This window comes from Tursiops truncatus, chromosome 17, assembly GCF_011762595.2.
Source record: "Tursiops truncatus isolate mTurTru1 chromosome 17, mTurTru1.mat.Y, whole genome shotgun sequence".
Taxonomy (NCBI): domain Eukaryota; kingdom Metazoa; phylum Chordata; class Mammalia; order Artiodactyla; family Delphinidae; genus Tursiops; species Tursiops truncatus.
The window spans coordinates 20,170,745-20,195,489 of record NC_047050.1 but is presented as its reverse complement, the minus strand read 5'-3'; the positions used below and the strand labels follow the sequence as shown (position 1 = coordinate 20,195,489).

At 38.9% G+C, this 24,745-nt stretch overlaps 1 protein-coding gene across 1 annotated transcript in view; it reads right to left on the bottom strand.

Moving 5' to 3' along the window:
- ZFHX4 (zinc finger homeobox 4) overlaps positions 1-24,745 on the bottom strand; it is a 182,116-nt gene that overhangs the window by 131,506 nt on the left and 25,865 nt on the right. The window contains exon 3 of the mRNA XM_033842741.2: positions 23,700-24,202. Within this exon, the coding sequence (XP_033698632.1) occupies positions 23,700-24,202 (503 nt within the window). The remainder of the gene's footprint in view (positions 1-23,699; positions 24,203-24,745) is intronic.

Sequence of the window (24,745 nt, the reverse complement as noted above, 5' to 3'; positions counted from 1 at the left end):
GCTGTCGGGAGGACTGAATAATACAGTAGACATAAAATATTCCTTGGTACATAGAATTTTTGGTATTCTGTGCTGACACAAAATGTAGGAGTTTTATATATGGTGCAGTAGTAGTTTGTGGGTATCTCTTACCATCCCCAAGTCAGGGACCATGTGTTAACTAAGTTTGCATACCCCAGGGTATCTTAAAAAGTGGCTTTAAAAGTACCCTATTGAGGCAAAACTCTTTTAGAAAACTTAAGAATTTTTGCAACAGCATATTATGTGAACAAAGTTAGCAGAATCAATTTTGCTTCAGAGTTTTAAACTCTTCAGTTATTATCTCTTTGTTCATGTGGTCACAAAGCATTCCATTGGCCGCAACTAAACCAGTTCCTTCTCTTTAAAAATAATACAGATGGACTTCGTTGGGAGATGGTTTTAATATTGCCTGTCTGCCAGGGAGAAGTCTCCTCAAGGTCTCCTTTATCCTTACGATTCCAAGATGAGTTAGTTTTTCCAGAATCTTCTAACTCAATTATTCCAGAGGTAAATTACTTTTTATTAACAAATAGGAAAACAAACACCAAGTTCTCCTTTGTCACTTTGAAATGTGTTTGCTCCCAGTGACACGGAAGGATTTCCAGTTTCTTTCTGACACACAGTACAAAGAGGCACATGGCCTAGCTCCACATCTCTTTATTATTTCATAGACTTCAGTAAATTCTGCTCCTATTCTTCTCCTTTTGAGATTTATTAATACCAGCTTTTAGTCATCTGTAAACCCATCCATGCTGCCTGCAAGCATTCTTGTTACCCTGGTCTGGAGCTTTTCAATCTGTTATATGTCTTTTGGGGTGAAAGGTTCACGTCTATAATATTTCTGTTTTGTTCATGCTGATGCAATAGAATTTTATAACATACAACAAAGAACTGGAATCTCAGCAACAGCATATGTAAAAGCATGTCAGGAGAAAAGGGCAAATCCAGGACCACAGTAAGAGACCAAGTCTAAGAGGCCCCATCCTCGAGTCATCCATCCCATGGGAGCACTTTTCCAATTAATTGGAATAATATGTCACCTAAATGGAACAACAGAAATCATCTTTTGTTCTTTAAAACCAGGACAACTAGATATTTTGTATAAAAAAGTAACTAAAATGAAGGATTAATTAAAGATTTGCCAGAATCATTTCAAGTCACAACTTCACGGCACCTCTTCACTCTCTACCAAACAAAAACAAAATGTTATTATTAGAGCAGGGTCATTGCTTCAGCCTTAATCTCATCCATTTACTCACTGGATTTATTTTTTAGTTCTTACAAAAAGCTAAGCTTCAAAGCACAAGGTACGCACCATATTTCTCCTCTTGTAATCTTGATGTTGGCTATCATTACCACTGCAGTAAATCTTTAGGGCAGGGAATGTGGTAAAGGACAGCAAATGCAAATGCTTCCAAAAATTCTTCATAGTTGTCCTTTTATTGTGATTGTATTTGTTCTACTAAAATGTTTTAATAAAGACAAATGTTTGCTCTAATTAAACCCTTTAAGAACCACTAACAAAAGAAATTTCAGGAAAGGAGGGGGAAGGACCAATGCTTTAGCATTAAATTATCTCTGACCTTGAAATATTACCATAGGCAATGAGGTCATAGTCACCATCACAACATTATTAGGCGGTTAAGTCTCTCAAGTAAAACTTACATTTCTCTAAAACCTATGAACATGGTAGGGAATGTTCTAATCATCCAAACCAGAATCACTTATTTCAATAATTAATAGAAGTAGTTGTGAATATGAATTTTTAAAGAGTCAACACAAAAAGACCTGGATGATCCAGGGTAATCACTTTCATAACGATTGGGGGGATTCTCCCAGACTCGTTGTCACTAATCACCCATTTCAAACCTGTGACTTTGCGTGGGACTTATTTTGATGGCCTAATAGTGTCAGGAGCAGATTTCAATGTAAATTATTTAAAAACCATGATAAAGCCAGTACTGCTGCCAGCGTTGAAAGAGCGTATGCCCTTCCTTGCATCTCTTTGATTAACATGGGCTGACTTTCCAATCTATGGATTAACTATACCTTTTAACTAAATTCTTTTTCACCCACTGATTTCCTGCCTCTTGGCCATTTCTCAGCTCATTTTCATATCCCCCAGAGGGGAAAGAGAGAGAATTCAACTCAAACCTATGGAATTTGCTCTATGAAATGAAAAGGAAGAGACTGGAAACCACTGGCTAAAATGAGGTTTGGGGATTTTCCTACTTGCTTTGGTTCCAGTTAACCTAGAACATCAAGGGCCTACTTTATATGAAGTCATTTATCCTTCGCTTCCACAAGATGATTTTAGCATGACCGTGGTGGGAAAGCTATTCCACGAACCAGAACTTTTCATAAAGTTTCTGAAACAAAATTATATTTAAGAAGATAAAGTAATATAAATCTCGAGACATATTTAAGACAGAAAATTTTGGCAGATCAGTGTAGAGCACACATCTGTCCTAACTTTAAAATTATTATTATGCTGGGCTTCCCTGGTGGCGCAGTGGTTGAGAGTCCGCCTGCCGATGCAGGGGACGCGGGTTCGTGCCCCGGTCCGGGAAGATCCCACATGCCGCGGAGTGGCTGGGCCCGTGAGCCATGGCTGCTGAGCCTGCGCGTCCGGAGCCTGTGCTCCGCAATAGGAGAGGCCACAACAGTGAGAGGCCCGCGTACAGCAAAAAAAAAAAAAAAAAAAAAAATTATTATGCTTTTGTCAAGAAGTAAGATGTAACTGCTTAGAATTTATTAATAGGTTTCTGCTTACTTACTGCTTTTACTGATAGAGCAGCCCAGCCCAAGTCCGCAAAGGGTTAATGCTGCTGGGTGAGCTGAATTCATGACCGTAATCCTAAACAAGTGAGGTGAAGTTCTATCAGGTCTATTTCAGCCTATCAGGGATTACTGCTAGCTGTCTAATCCTCCTGAGCCTTGGGGAGGAACATTCTATTGTATTTGAAATCCTGGCCTGGAAAGAACAGAAGGTTAAATGGGTGCCTTGCTCTGTAATCAAATATCACAGGCACTACTTATCTATTCAATGAACAACTGATGTAGAAAATCAATTAGGAATCAAATAGCTTCTTAGGAATTTTTAGCCAGAAAGAGGCAAGATTTTTTTTTTTTTCCAAAAGAGTTTATTTGATATGTTTCATAGTAGAATACTACAAATTCTGGAGCTTCCAGAGTTGTTTATCTGGTTTCTAAAATATGTCTTACCCCATACTCTAGAGCTTCTGTACTAATTTACTTGCAAAACCGAGGGGCATTTCAGGAATAACCATACCACGCTCTAGCATGGCTGCATCGTTCACCTAAAAAAAGGAAAAGCCGTGCAATATCAATCCACATAAAACACTGTCAAATCTGAATCAAAGTTCTGAACAAGAATGCAAATAGATATTATTGCTTTTATTGAGCTGATTTTAATCATTTACCTCTTCTGAAATGCATTCCTTCAACAGTGTATCACGTGGGAAAATATTATGAGCACGGGGGTGGGTGTTAGGAGGAGTAGGCAGCCACAGCCCCTGGGGTTCTTTGTTCCCAGCAGGAAGAGGCTCCTTTCGGTGGCCTGAAGGTTAACACCTGTCACTCTGAGTAGATGTCACAGTTCCTGCACACAGACAAACAGGCTCACCTGGCCCGTCCACCTGACCTTGGACAGGCTTCAGATCGAATCTGGTTATTAATATTGGGGAGAGTCAAAATGCAATCTTCCAGACACTGGAGAATTGAGCTAGAAATTATGCAGTAGGTACTCCCTGTCAATAAGAAGCAACCAGATGCTAAGGCTTAAAGTGGTCACCTGGGCCCGAGCAGGAGTTAAGAGAAACTTTTTTTTTTTTTCCTGTCCTGCGAATGCTATTGAGAGAAGTTTGCTCAGGGCCTTTATACGCCCAGCTTATCTGTCCTTCCACTTTCAATTATTTTGGGACTCTTTGCTTTATAAGAGTTCTTATAAGGTAATCCAGTTGCAGGCTAAAGCAGATATAATTGGAAAAATACTGCCCTTTCATAGTCACGGAAGATATTTTACAAATGGGATGAAATACTTTTAATACCCTCATTGTAGTTCAATGTGCATATAATTTTAACCACGGGTTCTCATTCTCTGTAACTGTTAGTCCCTCTAACTTTCTCTCAGAATATATCCACAATCTAGGCTAAAAAGGGAGAAATATGAAAAATCATTTAAATGCCTAGGCAAATACAAAATGTGCTACAGTAATAAATGCATTACTCTTTCAAACCACTACTAAAGAGGAAATTTAATCTCATATTCCTTCCATAATTTACGCAATTGTTTCCATATTCCCAGGTGACAGCTCTCTTGATTAGAGAGTTACGTGTCCTTCATGATAGTATCAACATTAATGATTTGGTCAAAATCTCTGTCACAGGAGTATTAACATTTCCTGTAAAAAATATATTTTGAAAACCATCATTAAGTTTTTATTTAAGTGAGTAGAGGCCCAAAACGATGCAAATGTAGAAAACGTACTTCTTCTGGGGGAGGGTGGGTGGGGGAGCAATGGATTGGGGGTTTGGGATTAGCAGATGCAAACTATTACATACAGGATGGAGAAAAAACAGGGTCCTACTGTATAGCACAGGACACTATCTTCCATAACCTGTGATAAACCATAATGGAAAAGAACATAAAAAAGAATGTATACATATGTATAACAATCACTTTGCTATACAGCAGAAATTAACACAACATTGTAAATCAACTATACTTCAGTTTAAAAAAAGAAAATGCACTTCTTCAAATGCTGGGAAGAACTTTTTGTCTGTACAATGAACAGTTTTTTGGTTTGTTTGGGTTTTCTTACATAGTAAAATCTTTCTTTTTTCTGTGAATAAAAGGATATCTTCTTTTGTTTTTTGTTGTCTTCTAGTCACCAGAATTATTCCCCTTGAGGATGTATCTGGACTAATGCATCTTAATGATATATCTTTTGTCCACTGAACTATTCATTTGATCTCCCTGTGAAGGTGTACTCCGAGGCTTCACACCACCGGCACGGAGACCCCATGGTATGTAGAATTATGTTACAATCAACTACCCCACTCCTCCAGCCTCCTGGCATTTTATATCAGTTGCTTCCTCAAGCAACACAAATCCACTAATGCTTTAATTTGTGACACTGCTAACTGGTATTAACAGATTATGACTATGAAATGTCCTTGCATTCATACTGGCACAGGCAGATGAGATGTCCATCATCGTAGAGCAAAACGCTCTAGGTCACACAAACATGTAACACTGTCCTATGTTTTTTACTTGAGCACAAACCTCCAAAGGTTTATATACACTTATGTGCGCTCACAGAACATCATCCTTAGATAACCAAATGTTGGAGGCTCAGCCCAGGCAGGGCAGGAAACTTCTATTCTGCACTGATCTATATGCATCAGCTGGACTCAAGTAACTGATCTAGCCAATCAAATTAATAGAAAGATCTTGAAGTGATTGGTTTGATTTTTTTTTTTTTTTTTCGGTACACGGACCTCTCACCGTTGTGGCTTTTGCCGCTGCAGAGCACAGGCTCCGGACGCGCAGGCTCAGCGGTCATGGCTCACGGGCCCAGCCGCTCCGCGTCATGTGGGATCCTCCCGGACCGGGGCACGAACCCGCATCCCCTGCATCTGCAGGCGGACTCTCAACCACTGCGCCACCAGGGAAGCCCTGGTTTGATTTTTTTTTTTAAGCAAGTAACTCAGTTATTTCATTAGCTTGCTCTTTCAGTTGGTGGGAAGAGGGATTGTTTTATCTGGGTCTTTTGTGGGACACAGGTTATATGGCCAGTGGGACTCAGATACAGTTTGGCATTGGCATTTTACAGTAGATCAGGGGTCAGCACAGAACTGATTGATTATTTCAAGTTGATCTACAAAAAAAAAAAAAGGTATTTCTTTATGAAATAGACAAAGATCTAGTCTTTAACATGCAAGTGGTTAAATACAATAACTTTTCCAGGGTTGTGTGTTCTGACAATATAGTTTCTGTTGCTTATGAAATTGATCACTGTATTTACTTGCTTCTTTTTAGCACTGGTTGTCATTGTAGCTTCCAGTGCATCTGTATTAGATGCTATATTTGGGAGAAAAGAAAAGTACAGATATCATTAAAAGAAAATTGTCAAATTATAGATGAAACAATACATGGTTCTCTCTCATAAACAAGATAAAGTGATATACAAACATACATACACACATCTATACCTACACACACACACACACACACACACACACACACACACAACCCACACACATACACTTATATCCACGTCTATGGCGAGAAAGAAAGAGAATATGCAAAACTCCAAAAACCAAACCTCAGGATCTGCCTTCCTAGAATAGCAAGAAAATGAGAAATTGCAGAATCATTACAGAGAGCTACAAATGAGCGTACAACCCAGCAAGCCTGTGGAAGCTGACTCTCCTGAGACCTGTAAGATTCCTGTTCAGAAAACAGACTATATATCTGCTGCCTGGGGATATCTTTGTGTACGAGGAGAGTGGATTTCTGCAACTATGATGAGGCAACGCATGAGTCCAAAAATTTACCAGCAAAGATGTTCCTCCAAAATTCAATCCAGGGGCCTTAGATTTTTTTTTTTTTTTTTCCGACATCTGGACTGAGAGAGTAGTTTCTTGGCCCGACAGTTCACTAAAGTGCCAGACTTTCAGCAAAAAAAACAGCTGTTTTGTGCAAAAAGGTTTTCTTTATAAAGGTTTGTCATTTTTCCTACTGAAATGGGATTTTTTTTTTTTTTTTTATATATCAAAACAGGTCAGACTTTTGTCCTTAGGGGCAAAACCAGGAGCAAGACAGAGGGCTATGCCTTCCACGACTTCCTCAGACAGAGTACGCAGGACTGACAGACTCTAGCAAAGTCTTAGCCCATGAACAGAGAGAACACAAGGGACAGCGGAAGACACGGCTTCCTCTTCTGAACAAGGAGGTACAGATGCTAATGTAGCCCAGCTCAGTACACCCTCCACAGTCACTACCGTTTCAGGAGTCTTCAGATCGACGGTGACTTTCACAGCCCACTAGTCCAGTGATCCTCAAATCCGACAGATGATCAGTATCATCCGTTTAAATGAAGAGATCCCGGGTTGCACCCCGCCCCCAGAGGTGATAGCTTTGGCGTCAGTATGTTTTGAAAGTTCCTACAGGGAATCTCATGTTCACCTTTAGTTCATTCAGCCTTCCACACACATTCTGCACAAATCCGTCAACTGGATATGCAGCCGTTTCCAGAATGTCTTTTCACAAAAATGTTTCCTGACCCCCCACCCCCACCCCACAACAAGTTCAAAAGTGCTTGCACGCTGATCAAATCTCACTGGTAAATAAATGCCTTTTTCTACAGGACAGCCGATACCTAGCGGAGTCAATTCAGTTCAGCCCCGGCTACTTTTCTAAATACCTCAATACAGGGTCTCATTCAAATTCTTCACTTTCTTTCAAGAGTAGAGGAAGAGTTTGATTTACACAAATACCTATGTACTAATGACACAAATAAACGTGCCAGATCAAAAACAACTACTTATATTATTTGTTCACAAAGGTAAATAATTGTTTCTTTGCCTCATACGTGATTCTGTGTTTAATGCTTGTCTCCTCCACTAAACTGTAAGCTCTACCAGAGCAAAAGGCCTGTGTCTGTCTTGTTTGATGCCATATCCTTATTCCCCAGCACAGGGTCCGACAGAGTGGGCTATCAAAAGATTAAGTGACATGATTAGTCAAATAAGTAAATAAAGAACAGGGGATTCAGAGATGTGGTTTAGCTATTTCTCTATATACAATTATTACCCTGCTTCCTGTTTACAAGAAAAATACATAAACATATATCTGCAGATTAAACAAAACAATGGAAAATCTGAAACCTGATAAATACGTGCAACTACCTCAGCAATTTAAGATGAAATACTTGTTAAAGCTCAGAATAAATTCAGCTCTAAGAATGACAGGTGATTACGTGTAGACCAGATCTCAACGACCGTTAAGTTAATGCTGACTTTCTAATCATAATGGTAACTCGGTACCCATTTTACAGATGAAAAAATTGTGGTAGCAGCCAAAAGGCAGAAACGAATTAATGCCAGACACAGAAGCTTTAAACATTCATTTTTCAGCTGTGTGAGCTCCACTTACTATTACACATTTGCACATTCACGTTTGGCAGATTTGAAAAGTGGTATTTAAAAGTGTCATACAGAGTTCCTTTTCTGCGGGCAAACTTCTAAGAAAGAATGGATACTGAATTTAAAGCACATAAAAGGATACACAAATAGTTATTTTCTCTGAGCTATATTTACCCATATTTAAGTTGATGAGTATAATATAGCTACATTCCTCTTCGAAGCAAATTTCAATTGAAGGCCAGTTGGAGAAAGTTAAGAATGGCTTTTCAGGAATGACAGACAAGTCCTAGATATAGTAATGTAACCAAGTGCACTCACAGAAATTAAAAAGGGAAGTGTCTTACCAATAATAAGAAAAGAAGAAATTATCTCCAAGTACAAAGAGCAATGCCAATGGAGTAGATGTGCTGACAAGACACGAGTAATATTTTCCACATATAAGAAAAGCTTTCATCTCAGAATGCATTTTCAAAGCTATTTCTGTACCTTAATTAAGATCTCTAGAACTCACTGGAGTGTTTTTTTCTCCATTTACTAATATATTAACTAAGGCACAGAAACGCTTGCCAAAAACCACATAAAGAGTGAGAAAGTCAGCTGGATGCTTAAAGACAGAAAATGCCTAACTCTTTTAAAACTTTCTTGAGCTACAGAGGGCTGCAGGGAGATAGATGGGCATATCTTCCACTGCCTTTCTCTGAGACATCACCCCACACTCTCCCACCGCACCCCACCCCCAATATACTAATAATGGGAGGGCATCAAAAGTGATACCCACCTTGTCAAGGCTTATTAAGTTCATCAGTGTTCCTGGACGTAAGTGCTGAAATAGTCATCCAATCTTTCAGTCTCACTGTGTTTCAGACTCAAGAAAGCAGCTCTAGGGAATCTTTTAGCCTGAGACAATATGAGAGCTTATCATATTTTCTTGCGTAACTTTTCCTTAAAAACTTCTTTCAGAGTAAAACAGAAAGGAGAAATTATGCAATGTCATGTTCTAACAGTAGGAACACTGTCAGCCCAAGCCCTGACCTTACCCTACCCATGTAAGCAGGAGGTCTCTGGAAACTGAAAACGTCAAGGTCAGTTGTAAGTGTTTGAATAAAATAGGATGATGCCTGAAATATCTACAGCTAAAATATCAAGACCATTTACCACTGATTAATTAGATTAGCTATTAGAAACAAGTCTATTTTTGTTTTTATATCTAGAAAAAGAAAGAGAATCTTTCTAGTTGGCAAAAAAAAAAAAGCACCGAGTAATGTTTCACTTTATCCACATCTTTACTACTCTGAAAACATAAAAATCATGCTCACAAAACATCACATAGGTGGAGAGTGGGAGGCAAGAGGGAGAGAAAATTTAAATTATACTGTTACTGTGCATTATTTTTCACATTATTTTTCAACAATGGGACATCTTGTGTGGAAACAAACAGCCACTTTTTCCAAGTTTTGCAAGGCAGGAATCTAATTTCTTCCGTAAATGCCACAGGAAATCTAAATATTAACTTTCTGGATGACACAAAGGAGTAAACGTTGCTAAAACGTGTTATATAGAGGACTAAAAATGTCCCTACAAACTTCTGGAATTCAGAAAAACTGTTAGGGACAATTCACAAGGGAAAATAAAGCGCAGATAAAACACATTGTATGGTTTCTTCGAAAACCTGCGGAGCTTCTTGAGGACGGGAACTGCTTCATACACCCTCTGTGTCTGTTTTATTCACTAGCACCGTGAAATGAGGACAAACAAGCTTTTGTGTGTTACTAACACACCAATCTAACAAAATGTGTTTCAGTAATTATCATAAAATATACCGATTTTTCAATCAATATGGAGAATTCAGTTCATAAACATTTTTCAAAGAACACTGTATAAACCAAATAATGGTTTACATTCTGACATAAAAAAGAACTAAAAACTATGTAATGTTATCAGTGATCTTTCTAATTTGCCAGCCCTCACTACCCCTCCCAAAGTCTCTAAATCTCTATCCATCTCATCATTACTTCTTTTCTTTCCCTCTCAGAGGATGTCCTTCCCAAAGATCAGCTATTATAGTTATACTCTTACATGCCACAAATAAGGCCTTCCTTTCCAGGCATATTTCTCAATGTGTCTTCACTGGGACAAAGTGTCCTCTTTAAGACGGTGGCTGCTGGAACCAGTCAATCCAAGTATAAATCCTGACTCAGCTGGCACTGTTACCAGCTATGTGACCTTGGATAAATTAATTAAGCTTTCATCGCCTTAGTTTCTTCATCTTCAAAATGGGTATAATAATAATGCCTACTTAATAGGTTTGCTGTTAGAATGAAATGAGTTCATATATTTAAAGAACTTAGAAGATTACCTGCCACCTAATAAGTGCCCAATAAATGTTCAAATTTTTCTCACTGCACTTGTTGACCATGGAGCAGAAGATGAATAAAGAGCATCAGAAGAGTGATAAACATGTGTAATATTTGTTAAAGGGAAAGGGAAAAGAAGCTGATCAGGTATAAATAAGAAGTGACCAGCAGTACTGAGTCCAGTTAATGCCAGTGATTGCTCTTTTGGGAATTCCACTTCTAGGTATAAGCCTAAGAGAATGAAAACACATGTCCACACAAAAACCTATCCACAAATGTTCATAGCACCGTTATTCATCATAGCCCAAAAGTGGAAACAACTCAAATGCCCATCAACTGATGAGAGGATAAATAAATGTAGTTTATCCATGCAATGGAAATTCCATAATAAAAAGGTATGAAGTTTTTATTATTATTTTATTATGAAATTCCATAATAAAAAGGTATGAAGTACTGATTCATGCTACAATATGGATGAATCTCGAAAACATGCTCAGTGGAAGAAGCCAGTCACAAAGGACCATGCATAGTATGATTCCATTTTTATGAAGTGTTGAGGATAACCAAGTCTATATAGACAGAAGGCAATTAGTAGCTGCCTAGGGCTGGGACAGGGAAGGTTGGGATTATTGAGGGGGGAGGGTAAATGGCACAGGATTTCTTTTTGGAGTGTTGAAAATGTTCTGAAATCAATTGTGGTGATGATTGCATAATTCTGTGACTATTCTAAAAAACGTTTAATTAGATGCTTTAAATGGGTGAATTTCGTGGTACATGAATTAAATCGCAACAAAGTTGTTGAAGATTTAAAAAAAAAAAGCAGCAAGAAACCAGAATACAATGGCCTCAACATTCACTGCACTGCCCACATGGTAGGTTTTATACTTTAGTTCTTTTAGTTCCTCCCTTTTCTATATTAGAACTGATTTCTTGAGACTTTTACTCACACTTTCCTAAATAATTTCATGCTTAATTATTGAGATTGCTGTCTTATTTCATCATTTTCCCCTATGGACATTGACAGTTGATCAATTTAAGAAGATATTTGTTCTGATTACCTAATTCCCTGAATGTCAAGGATACTTTTGAGTCTAAGTGTCTTGTATCTGTTGTGACTTTAAGGCAAAGAAAAGAGTAGAGTACTAATTAGATGATATTAATTTGAGAAACTCCTTGCTTTAAAAGAGAACTTTTCAAAAGACTTAGTGCTCAAGCCTTTGTAAGAGGATACCTGCTCCAACGGTGGGACTAGGACCTGCCTTCTATAAGGTGAAAAAAGGCTAAGTGTGCTCCCTCAGTTGGTAAGGCCATTTACTTTCTGGAGCACCTATCGCTTTTACCAAATCATAACCTGTTCCCTGAACCTTTGATTAGTCATGTGTACATACAGAACTGATTTCAGGGCTTGTGGACGAGTCTTGCACAACATCATCAAAGGTTTATTACCTCTAGGGACTGAGAACACTTACAATTTGCAGGAAGAGATTTCTGAGTTCTCTTTAAAACAAAATAAATAGGCGTTAATGATTAACTCATAATCTTTAACAATTTTTTAAAATAAGTCTTCGTATACTGTATTCTCACTCATTTCTCTCTCTCACATTCACACAGACACACACACGCGCGCGTGCGCGCACGAGCATGCAATTTGTTTCAGGGTTTGAGCAAAATAGGTATAGGTAGGTCTCCTTGGATACATACTGAAAACATCACTGGAGTAGTGGCATTTTGACTTTATAATCACCAAACACGTGAGAACTGAATATATCCACATTCTTCTATACCCACTGATAAAGAATTAAATGGTTCACTTTTTAGAAAAGTGTTCACAGACTTTAAAAAAAAATCAATTTCGATGTAATTCTGTATCAATGCTTTTCCAATAAGTTATGAAGCCATTACTTTTAAAGGGGTTGCAGTTGTACAGGAAGAAATAAAATGACCTAGTACATGCTACAGGAACTTATAAGTAAATGTTATACCTGAGAGTCTATTTTGAAACATACATCTAAGTAAATACCGACACTATTAAGCAATAGGAAATTTTTGCATTTCTGACTTAAAGGATGGTAATTCTATCGCCAAGTTAAGAATGAATACTCTAAAAACTAAAGAATTCTTCATAAAACCCATCTTAGTTTTTCTACTATTTAAGGAATTAACAGAGCCAGAGACTCTATTTCTCTGGGAAAAAAAAAAAGTTATTTATGAATTCTCTTTGGATCTATTTTTAAGGAATTTGGTTATGAGCCTGGGGAGTATCTTCTCAGGAAATACTCATGATGGAAAAACTTGGTACGATGGTTCCATCCAAATAGGCTTTTTTTAATTACTTAATTTGCTAATAAAAATTATAATAAACCAAAACAAATACATTAAACCACAACTTGCTTTTAGTCAAATTCTTTCTCAAAAGACATTGAGGGGCCTCTGTTTAAAAAGCAATGATTGTATCTCATAGGCATTTTCTCCCTTCCAAAGTTTGTGTAATATCAATTCACCAAATGAAATAAATTCTGAAAAGTATATTCCGCTGTTTACATATTTTCCATTTTAGCATGTTAATCTTATTTTAAAAAATGACACTATTTATTTGGTGTAAATTGGGGAATCATTCTCCCCTTCCCTCATGTCTGGTGTCACCTGCCCTGTTACTTAGTGGTAAGTGCTGAATATATGTTGAGTTTAAAGGAGACACTTTGTAAACTGACACTCTTCCAGAGGTGATGGCAATCAGACTTGCTACCTGATTTCCCACAACTGAACAATGAATGACTTCAGGCTCTAAGGACACATGCTAGTATTATTTTCAGGCCTGCCAAATAAATAGTTAGAAATAGTTAAAGTCTTTAAAAGATAGTGCCCATCATAATTATCCAAATGTCCTTGCATCCTTTACACACACCAGCTTTGGTATTGGGAGCTTCTCTCCTGCTAACAGTTCGGTCACTTCAAAACTAAGACTATTCTTACTTTCCATTAAAAGAATATTTCATTAATGAGTACGGTCAACTGCATTGGTGTCAATGACTGAGAATTTTTTGCAGGATCAGTAGCCAGATTCAGGAAGGCAAGCTTTCCTCAAGCATCTCTAAGGGAAGTCCATGTCAATAGTTCTAAAAAGATGTGGGCCAGTTGCTTGAAATCATTAGCAAAATTTTGAGGAGGAGAGAGAGGAAGGGAGTGCATTAGAAACCTATGGTGGAAAGAAAATTCCTGGAAGCTTGGAACAAAATGAATCGAAGTAAGAAGTAAAAGATACAAGTTAAAGAAATAATAGGGCTTCCCTGGTGGCGCAGTGGTTGAGAGTCCGCCTGCCGATGCAGGGGACGTGGGTTCTTGCCCTGGTCCGGGAAGATCCCACATGCCGAGGAGCGGCTGGGCCCGTGAGCCATGGCCGCTGAGCCTGCGCGTCCGGAGCCTGTGCTCCGCAACGGGAGAGGCCACAGCAGTGAGAGGCCCGCGTACCGCAAAAAAAAAAAAAAAAATAATAATAATTCAAAACAAGATAAGTTTTTTAAAATGCTAGTTACGTAGCAAATGAATAGGACTTTCTCCAGTAGTTATAAGGATGTCAGGAAGAGGGAAGAGGAGACTCAGGTCCTGGGCAGAGAGCAGACGCTGCTTTACTTGTTGCTATGTAGGAAGTTAAATGCTTAGGGAGGCACATTCCATCTTTCAGGTCAGCAGGGTACCATTTAGTACATTACTTCTGAAGTACCCTGGTGACCTGAATGAATTAAGGCAGCTTCCAAAGGTGCTTAACTTGCAAACACTGAGAGCTCAGGCACTCGAAGTGATAAATATTCTATGAGTCCTTTACTATTTAATATACCAAACACCCCAAAATGCCAGCAAAAGGAAAGTTTCTTTAAAGGGAAAGAATTCTGTTGTGATAGGAAAGAGTCAGGTAACAGTTTGAACCAGCAGTCTCTCCTTCGGGCTTGGAGATGCCCACAAGAGGTGTAAGTTCATCACGCCAGTTGACTGCAATCGTGGGTGCAAACCCTACCAGCCAGCTCTTATGTTACATTGCATCTGCAGTGTCTTTAAGGGAATCTGTAACTCGAAGGGATAAAGGTGGGCTCCAAAATAACTAACCCTGGACAAAACGGTCATTTGTCTCTGAGGCCCCCAGCCCTTCTCTTCCTTTTGCACTCCCTGCTCTCCCTGTTCTCAAGTATTACAACAAAACGTTTTCATTAGCAAAGCTTTATACTGTAGGTGAAGGCTTGGGTTGAAAAGAGACCAGAGTGAGAACCCCAGCACGTGCTCTTACTATCTGTGAGGACTTGAACAAGGAGTTTTGCTCTGAATCTCAGTTTCCTCATATGTCTTAATGGGAAAAACAACCTATAACTGTTGGGAAAAGTAAATGAGATAATGCACATAAAATGCTTTAACTTACGATTGTTGTTCAAAAAGTTGTGCCATTGATAAATGGATAAGTCAAGTATCAATACAGTTTCACTGACAACAGACTGGCATCAGAAGAAGGGATAGTTTTGGTGAGATTCTTTCCAATAGCTTGTAAATCATACAAAGACAGTCAATTACCAACTCTAGCTATAAATGAGGCTCTTCTCGACACAAGACACATAATCATGGACTGAAAATCAGTATGTGAAACTTTCAAAGCTTTCCTCCCAAACTCGAATTAAGCAATACAGTTGGACTTATCAATAGCTCATTTCTTTCCATCCTCAGCACTGCATTCCACTAATTTTTATCAGCAGATATCCAGGGACAAAGAATTCTTCAACCCTAACCGTCCTCCACACTACTCCCTAAAAATTGAGTAATCAGAAAATATAACCCTAACATTTATCCCTTAAGCAACAAGGAGAGAGAAGTGTATATTCTATGCTTCCTAATATTTCCAATGAAAGAAAGTATTTAGGAAAATCTGTATCAATAAAATATTGAGAATATGGTCTCAATACACATTTATATTTACATATACATATTTAATATATGTATGTATTATAGTCAAAGCTGCAGAAGTACTTTCCCTTTAGGAAACCTAGAGTGTTAATAAAATATTATAAACCGAGCGAAATGAAATGTCGCCACATGTAAGTGTTATTTGTGATAATACAGAACTGTCATTACAATAATTTACCTTTAAGCAGAATTCTCGACAGTACTGCAGACTGAAGTTAGAAAGATCTTCCAAGACTCAAACTTCCAAGACTCAAACTAAGGTAGCATCCTGGTTCTACAAGGGAATTGACTGAAGTTATAATCTGACACATTTTGCATTCTTTTTTTTTTTTTTTTTTTTTTTTTTTTGTGGTACACGGGCCTGTCACTGCTGTGGTCTCTCCCGTTGCAGAGCACAGGCTCCGGACGCGCAGGCTCAGCGGCCATGGCTCACGGGCCCAGCCGCTCCGCGGCATGTGGGATCTTCCCAGACCGGGGCACGAACTCGCGTCCCCTGCATCGACAGGTGGACTCTCAACCACTGCGCCACCAGGGAAGCCCCATTTTGCATTCTTTAGTAAGTGGTTCTCTTCTTCATTTTCTAGGCAATGCATCAGTGGCACCATCCTCATGTTTAAAGAACAACATAAATGGTCCAAGAAATAGAAAAGCTCTATCCTGCGCTGTAATTCCCACCATAACCTTTGTCTGAAACTGACTAACAAAGTTGTACACTGCAAGAGAGCAATGAGTCAGCCAAGATATACAAGTGACATTGTTCTACATCTACTGATGACCCAAGAAAGGAGTCACACTCAGCCTTTTGACCAACCATTGTTGAAAAAAAGCATGGAAGTTTTCAAGGGCTAGTATATGGATTCAACCCTTAATTTGATTAATGTCCCTGCCACATTGGAAGAACAGAGTGAGTTAGGAAGCATCACCTTAGAGAAGATGGTTTGTATCCTTCCTCATTAATGGGACACAACCTCCATAAACAGAGACATTTAAAAACCTGGCCCAGAGGAAGTGCTTAATGAACGTTTCTGTATTTATTAGAAGTAGAACTTGGGATGTCATTTGGGCATTCTGCAAACAGAACGTCAATCACCATACTCCTCCTAGGTTACAGAATCTTCCTAACGGGTTCTTGGGGGCTGAGCCCCCATCGTTGTTCCTCTTTTGAATAATCATATCATCATAAGCTCTCCCGCAATACACTGATAATTTGGGGGGAAGAAGTGCCTTTGAAGGCTTGAATTATCTGAATAATGAACAAATCTCCACGTCTAATTGAACTCAGCCTAAGCAGAGGCTCAGACTCCAAGCGAACTTGGTAAAGCATTTCCAGTAGATCGCAGGCCGGCCAGATGTTCTGGAAGCAGAACCGTGGTCATTATGCACATGCCAGCTCCCCCCACCCACCCCCCGCCGGGCCAAGACCCTTTCGGCAGCGCAAGGCCTGCTTAACATATGACTCTGGCCGCCTTACCGCGTGGCGTCCTAGGACCCATCTGAACATTTCAGCGATTTTAAACGAGCTCCACTGACAGGGATGGTTACGTGGAAGCCAAAGAAACAGACAGGGAGAGCACGTTCATTATGAGATATAACACCTTTGTCTGCATTCCCTAAATGACCTCAGGTTGGGGGACACATAGGGATTTATTAATTTGGGTTAAATCATACCTACACTTCACATGAGACAGAATGAGCACAAGTTATACAAAAACAGTAACATAAATCCCAAAGTCTGAGTTGACATGGTCCTGGAGTGAAATGAATGGTAGTGCCAGAGTTTTTACTGCTTCTCTGAAGTGGACGGTTGGGTGTGATATGTGTGTGTGGGGTGTGTGTGTGTGTGTGTGTGTGTGTGTGTGTGTGCGTGCGTGTGTGTATCCGGAAGAAGGGAAATGCAGGAAGCTCTTAGGGTGGGGTACCGCCCTATCACAACCCCATCCCTGATGTAACCACCGTCCCCCCTCACACATTAGAAATTCCTCCAGGTCGAGCGGTTCCTTTAAAACCAAATGCACCTTGGGAAAGATCTGAAAGTCATTTACACCTTTGGATGCACTACTCTGCTTTTATGAAAAAGGCTTCTTTCCTCCTTAATGAAAGGAATGCTCATTTTCTTTGGGGAATTAGATAGGTAATCTCACAACACGGAGTACTTCCATGAAGAGAAGTTCTAGATGAGAAAACAGTAAGGATTTCAGCAAAAGAGAGAAGAGAATAACGGCGTGTGCCTGGTGTGTGGGGAGATGGTAGCACTAGTTAAGGAAAGACATGTCAGAAATAAAATAAGAGGATTCCAATGACACGCTTTGCTTTCTTTAAATTTCGTCTGGGTTTGTTAACAATTTCACACATTAAAAATCATTTTATCTATCCTGACATGGATGTAATAAGTTGTTAATACGTGGTCTAAAGTAATCCTTCTAGGGATTGGTATGTATCAATATATATCTATATATATGTGTATCTATCTATCTATTATGTATCCGGATAGACAGATATTTTTGGTCATTTCTTCCTAGTGGAATACGAACAGGGTTCTCAGCTCCTAATGTAGTATGTATTTCTCGCCATGTGAATGCAGTGAGAATGCCCATATTTGTGCTGGAGTAGCCGTGTTCCAACACATGGCTGTGCTTCAGTAAATGTCAAGCTTAAAAACAGAAGTAGACATAGTAGTAGGGCTGGCCAATTACATTGTGATCTGAAAACACTAGTGATTTATTAGTTGCTATTAGCTAACCAGCTGACCTCTATTTGATCTGTATATTTATTAGTTATAAGTATTAGGCAAGCATGTATTTTTCTACTACAGAAACTGGTTTTCTCAACCTCTGCCTTGTCTTTTTATATGAGAATACAACAGAATAATTTGAGTTGTCATTACTTTTTTAAAAAATAAATCCTGCAACTGAAATTAAATTTCACACTGCATTTCAACCTTGAAAGGAACAGAAATCTGAAACTAACACAAAAAGTGCAAAATTTTCCATCTTCACGTTAATGTTTAGCAACAGAAAAAAAGAACTTTGGTTTATCTCTGAAAACAGCTTTCTTCATCTAAACAAATGACTAGAATAAGATTAAGAAAAACCTGTTTTGTTTTTTTAGATACACACACATATTCCAATTTCCTTTTGCACAATGACTTTTATGCATATGGGTACCACGCAATCTCCTAACCTCTTTTACCATCGCACTGGGACAATGACAGTTCAATAATTGAGATGGTACATATCGGGTATATTTGATTTTAAATTGCAAAGTTGGGCTCAGGCCTATTGAAATGAAAATGCTTGTAATTCTTTATTAATTCCAAACTGATTGGGTTATTATTTCCTACCAGTTAAAAAAAAAAGAAAAAGCTGAAAAGGCAGGTGAAGCTAATTATTCCATTTTTTATTTCCTTGCCACATACTTTGCCCAGCGTGGTTTTTGCATTCTCTTCTGTGACCCTCCCCGGCACCTTGATTTTAGTTCTTAACCCGGATTCTTTCATCCATAACATGGATAATGAGAAAACTCCAAAAATATTCCTTGGGGGAATGTTACACTAAAAGTTACCTAGGACTAAATCCCACGTGTCGTCCTTTGCTCACCATGGAGACAAGAGATTCATTCACTGCCCTCAGACAATTTGAAATCCAAATATGAAAACAGCATTATGGAATTCAGACAGATGATTCTCCTTCACAACTAGCAGATGCAGGAAGAAAAAAAAAACTAGTATAATTAAACTTTTGACTTTGAACCAGCGAAGCTGTGAACACCTCACTTAAAAATACAATATAATATCATCGAAGCAGCTAAAGCACAGGTGTGGCAAGCTTATTGCATGCCCTGCACAGGATGGTGATCAACCAATCAGCTGGCCAGAAAAGTCTCGGTCATTCTAAGGCAAGAATAAGGTAAACTGTAAATCTGAAATATTACCAGAGTCTTATTTGTTCTTTCTCAGTTGGAACATGTAGTGCTAAGTGGTTTTCATTGAATCTTTTTACTGGACACTTTAGAAAAGGATTGAGATCATTTAAGGGGTAGACCAAATTGCAGTGCATTCTTTTTTTAATGAGGGTTGGAAGTAAAGGAGTTTCTTTAATATGTCTCAGTTCATGCATTAGTCCATTATTCATCTTACAAATATTTATTGAGGATTCATTATGTGAATATCAATCGACAGAAATTTGTAAAGGATGCAGAGGCTTGAAATTGGGAAAACATAATCAAATCTAATAAAGTGCTGAGCTGAGAACACTGTGTTGGCATTATATACAGATGCACGCACACATACACACACACACACACACACTTTACCTTGCAACACTGATTGTAGCCATCTATGCATTCAATACTTATTAACCTCACTTTAAACACACTTTCAGACGTTAAAACAGAAGATTAAGGTCAATCTGCAGTTCCTTTTTTTTTTTTAAACTCTTTTGCGGTACGCGGGCCTCTCACTGCTGTGGCCTCTCCCGTTGCGGAGCACAGGCTCCGGACGCGCAGGCTCAGCGGCCATGGCTCACGCGCGCCCAGCCGCCCCGCGGCATGTGGTATCCTCCCAGACCGGGGCACGAACACGCGCCCCTGCATCGGCAGGCGGACTCTCAACCACTGCGCCACCAGGGAAGCCCTGCAGTTTCATTTTATCGTTTGAATTTCCTAGCCCAATTTTGCTTCATCTTTAAAATTTCCAGAGGAAAAGAGTATCAAAATTTAATAGTGCTTACTGCTTCAGAGAAGTTTGCCTGAAGAAAGGAGTAAGCTTTTCTTAACAATAACAAAATTCCTTTAAAAAAAAAAAATCCTAAGGTAAAGAATACTGCCAGAAAATGAACACAGCTTTGTTTGTTTTTGCAGTCATCGTTAGCAATAGACATAAAGGTATTCTTTTTCTGAGTCCATATGGAAAAATCATCAACACATTCTGCCCCTGGGTTCTTTGCCAAAATACCGTAACCCACAAGCCTTCTACCTTAAACATGAAAGGAAAGGTGTTGTTCTGGTCAAATAAAGAAATAATTTTTACTAGCATACGTCTAATGTTAAAGCTGCCTAAATCCTGCCAAATACATTAAAACAACATCTGTAAAACAGATTTTCATTAAATTGATCAGGTTAAAGTTAAGCAGCTAGGCAGATGATGTTTTTAAGCTACCCCTTAACCTTTAACCTTTAACCTCCTTAAACTGGAATAAGGACACACACATCTTTGAGGTAATACTGCTTCAGGCTGACCATGCAAGTGGTAAGTGGCCTATTCAAATTGCCCCGACAGATCCCCACATTTGGAGTGTTATGAATCAATATGCTGTCAATGAGGAGAAGAGCTGTTTACTCCCAGCTCTGTATTTGTCTTTTAACTGCTACTTGTCACTTTCCCTTGAAGTCTGAATAATTCACGATGCAAAATGATGTAAATTAAACTCCTAATGAAAATGAATTTTATATAGGCGATTATTATCTAGTCATTAGCTCAGACACCATTTTAAGTCTAATTTTAATATTTTCGCCATATTACAAACCATCATTTTTTTCCAGGCCTAGGCCAATTTGTTAGGGTCTCATTTAAAAGCAATTAATGTTACTTATGGAGCAATTTTATTTTGCCGACACAAGCCGACCAAGCTTGCTAATATCCTCATTACTGCACTTGAAAATCCTCTGGATCTGACTCACTCAGTTCCTGTAAATCAGTTTAGAAACAGCATCCTCAACACATTGCTACTCCGGAGGAACTTTTCTAGTGACTTCTAGAAAGAATGAATGCTCCTTGAAGGCTAATGCAAAATAATATAGTTCAATTGCCCAATACCAAGTTTCAATGGCTCCAATATTTATCTCTTCCATCTTCCTTTAATTCAAGGTAAGTTTGTTCAAAGTGTGTTCTTATTTGTTTGTTGACCATTTTTAGACACCACACCACAAGGACACTTGGGTATTGAAGAGATAAGCAAATAAAGAAGATGGGGGAAAAGTCAATTTATATATGACATAACATTTTTAAGGTAAGAGTACATATAGCCTTTGGTTCTGGGATCTAAAGCTCTCTCTGCTTTAAGGCCCTCTCTATAAGCAAGTTCAATCTCATCTGGTTGCTACACTTTCAAAGACAACATCCAACTCTCTCTGAAAAGGAACTTCAAGGGTAACCCTGACACCTAGCAAACTGCTCTACAGACTGTGAGGGTAGTCAATCCATACTCATGGAATGAATGGATAAACTTAATACACACATACACATGTGTAAATAATCGTCAATTAGATTAAATAACCTTTCCTGAGAAAATAAACAGGAACTCTACCTTTCTTCAGCTTCCCACATGATATTAATAAAACAGAAAATTTTGTACATTTATATCTTCTATTCACAACATGTTAATTTAAAGTGTTAGAGGGGCTGTGTGAATACAAACACAGTTCATGAATATTCTACATAGCTCCCAGGGTCGAGATCTATTATTTATACAAACTTAATGTTTATTTTTTTTCTCCTAGGTGTTCTAAAAGTTTTAATAGTTCAGGTATCAGCAGAAGAAAAGTTGACAACTGAATGGCTGTCAACTGTTGCTGTAAAAGCTATGAATTATAATACAATTAATCCATTATATTACATTTGCAATACCATCAACTTAGAAGCTTTCCATCTTACGTCAGGGCCTGTACTCCCCTCAAACTCTATAACCCAAATCTAATGCTTTCATTATTGATCCACGGAGAGCCGATATTACAGGAACAATGTTACAAATTCTCACACCACGACTTTAGGTTTTCACGCTCAGTACATCAATGCAGGATTTGAACTTCAAGAAACAGTCCAAACAAATAGTGGCAGGCCAACCCAAATAAATAATTCTTGCCCCTGCTCGAGATAGCCACAATCTGCTCTTTTTGTGGTCTGTTTATAGTTCGAAAGAGCGTTAGAAGAGCCATAGGTAGTATAGTCACTGGTTGCCTCCTGATAGTATAGTTATCACTGATTTCTAGTATAAATCAATAGATAACACTTGCAAAATGGATTTTGTAATCATATTTAGAGCTTGTTACGATGACTAATGGTTTGCAATATTTTCTGATTTTTTTTTTTTTTTTTTTTTTTTTTTTGTGGTACACGGGCCTCTCACTGTCGTGGTCTCTCCCATTGCGGAGCACAGGCTCCGGACACGCAGGCTCGGCGGCCATGGCTCACGGGCCCAGCCACTCCATGGCATGTGGGATCTTCCCTGACCGGGGCGCGAACCCATGTCCCCTGCATCAGCAGGCGGACTCTCAACCACTGCGCCACCAGGGAAGCCCCTATTTTCTGAATTTTAATATCCTCTGGACAAAAGAAGTTTTTAGAAGTTACCACGTTATTCATCATAGAAATGAATCTGTTACATTTGTACATGAACCAAGACAATCCAGCCAATCCAGTAAACAAACTGCAGAAAATAAATTAACCAGTAATTAGGGTTCAGAAAAAGTCAAGACAGGGTATGTAACAAATGATGTCCATCGCTTGCGTGTGTTCATTACATCCGTATATATATATATTTTTCCCCTGTAATATTAAAAGTCTAGTTGCCATTCAATGAACATTTTTACCTGAGCCACACCCACTGAGAGGGTTAAAAACTTTACTAGCTGGGAAAAGTCATGCAAAATAACAACAGAGTTAAGTAGGAGACTGACAACTGATGCTAAGGGAGCGCGTGTGTTTTTACTCAATACCAACAGGAGCTTGCAGGGAAAAAAAACCCCAAAAACCACACATTGTGTTTGGATCATCCTTGTTTGTCACCAAACAAAAGATGATGCACTCACAAGGCAGCACTACTTTTGTCCTCTGCTCTCTGAAGCCATTAATACTTAGCTAAGAGGGTTGCTATGTTGTTTTTGATCAATCAATAAAAGAGGTTTAAGAGTATTATTTTATATACAGAAACACTCAGAAAAGTGATTTTATTTCAGGGCAACCAGTAGAGTGATCAATCCCACGGAGATACGTGTAAAAGGGACATATGGCAAATCCTTTAAATATATTTTCCGATTCCATCTACTTCAACAGGCTTTGCATTTAGCAATGTGAAGCAGAAACTGTGGCTCTTGCCCTTCTATATTTTTTTTTTCCTCTCTTTTTTCCTTAACTTGCAGATTTGTGGTCCAAGCTCCAAAACAGTTAATTCCCTCCTCTACTCTGCGCCAACAGAAATGGATGACACTGCTTACCTTGTAGAGCTTCAGGGCTGCCTCGTGCCTGTGATTGGTGGTATGCAAGCGTAATTTATCCACGCTGTTGGTGTAGTAGTCACAGGCGTTACATTTTAGGTGAACAGGGTTGCCAATGGCAATGCACTTCAGCCTCCACTCATTGCTTTTGCCCCCTTCTTTAATGTGAGCCACCAGTTGATATTTCTGCATATGTTTATCAGTCTTGCAGTGGAGCTGGAAGTTGGCTTTGAGCTGAGTGTTGTAGTTACAGAGCTTGCACTGGTAGATATCTCCAATTACAGCCCTCCATTCCTCTTCTGGGAGGGAGCGCTCACTGCTCACATGCACGCTTAGGGCCTCCAGGCTGTCAGAGGTGAATTTGTTGCAAACAGCACACTGGAATAGCTTCAGCGCTGGGTCACTGATATAAGGTGACAGCTCTCCTGCAGTAAGGAGGGACAGGTCATCACCCATTAGCTGACCACTGGCAAGCCGGATTTCAGGCGGCAGCTCATTATTTACTACAGGAAAAAAAAAATTAAGAGGAAAAATAGAGACTGGAAAACACAGCGCACACAAAGGAATCTGTAAAATAAAGTCTTGACAAGGAATATGCTTTCTCTAGAGCTTAAACTATAAAAAGCTATAATAGGATTGAATCAGGATCAATTACAATCATCCCTTTCAACTTCTAAATTCCCTCATCAGATAGCTTTAATTACTCCTACTGGGCATGATGTCATTCTGAAATTTGTATTTTCGAGCGCAGGAAAGTTGATCAATACCATAACAACACAGTCACGTGCTTGCAATTTAAGCACCTAGATAAACTTACATGAGCACTAATTGTTATTTCGCAATTCGTCTAAAAGCGTGATGAGATTTGGCTAATACTGTATGCGTGCCTTGCAATCTACCGCCAAATATCTGGGGTAAGGTAACGGTATTACTGTCCGTTTAATTATGTTCAATCACAGACCTTAAAATATTTTTCAAAAAATTTTCACGAAAAATAATGGCATCCCCTTTGGAAGCTCGGGTTTGATATTTGAGTGCATAATTGC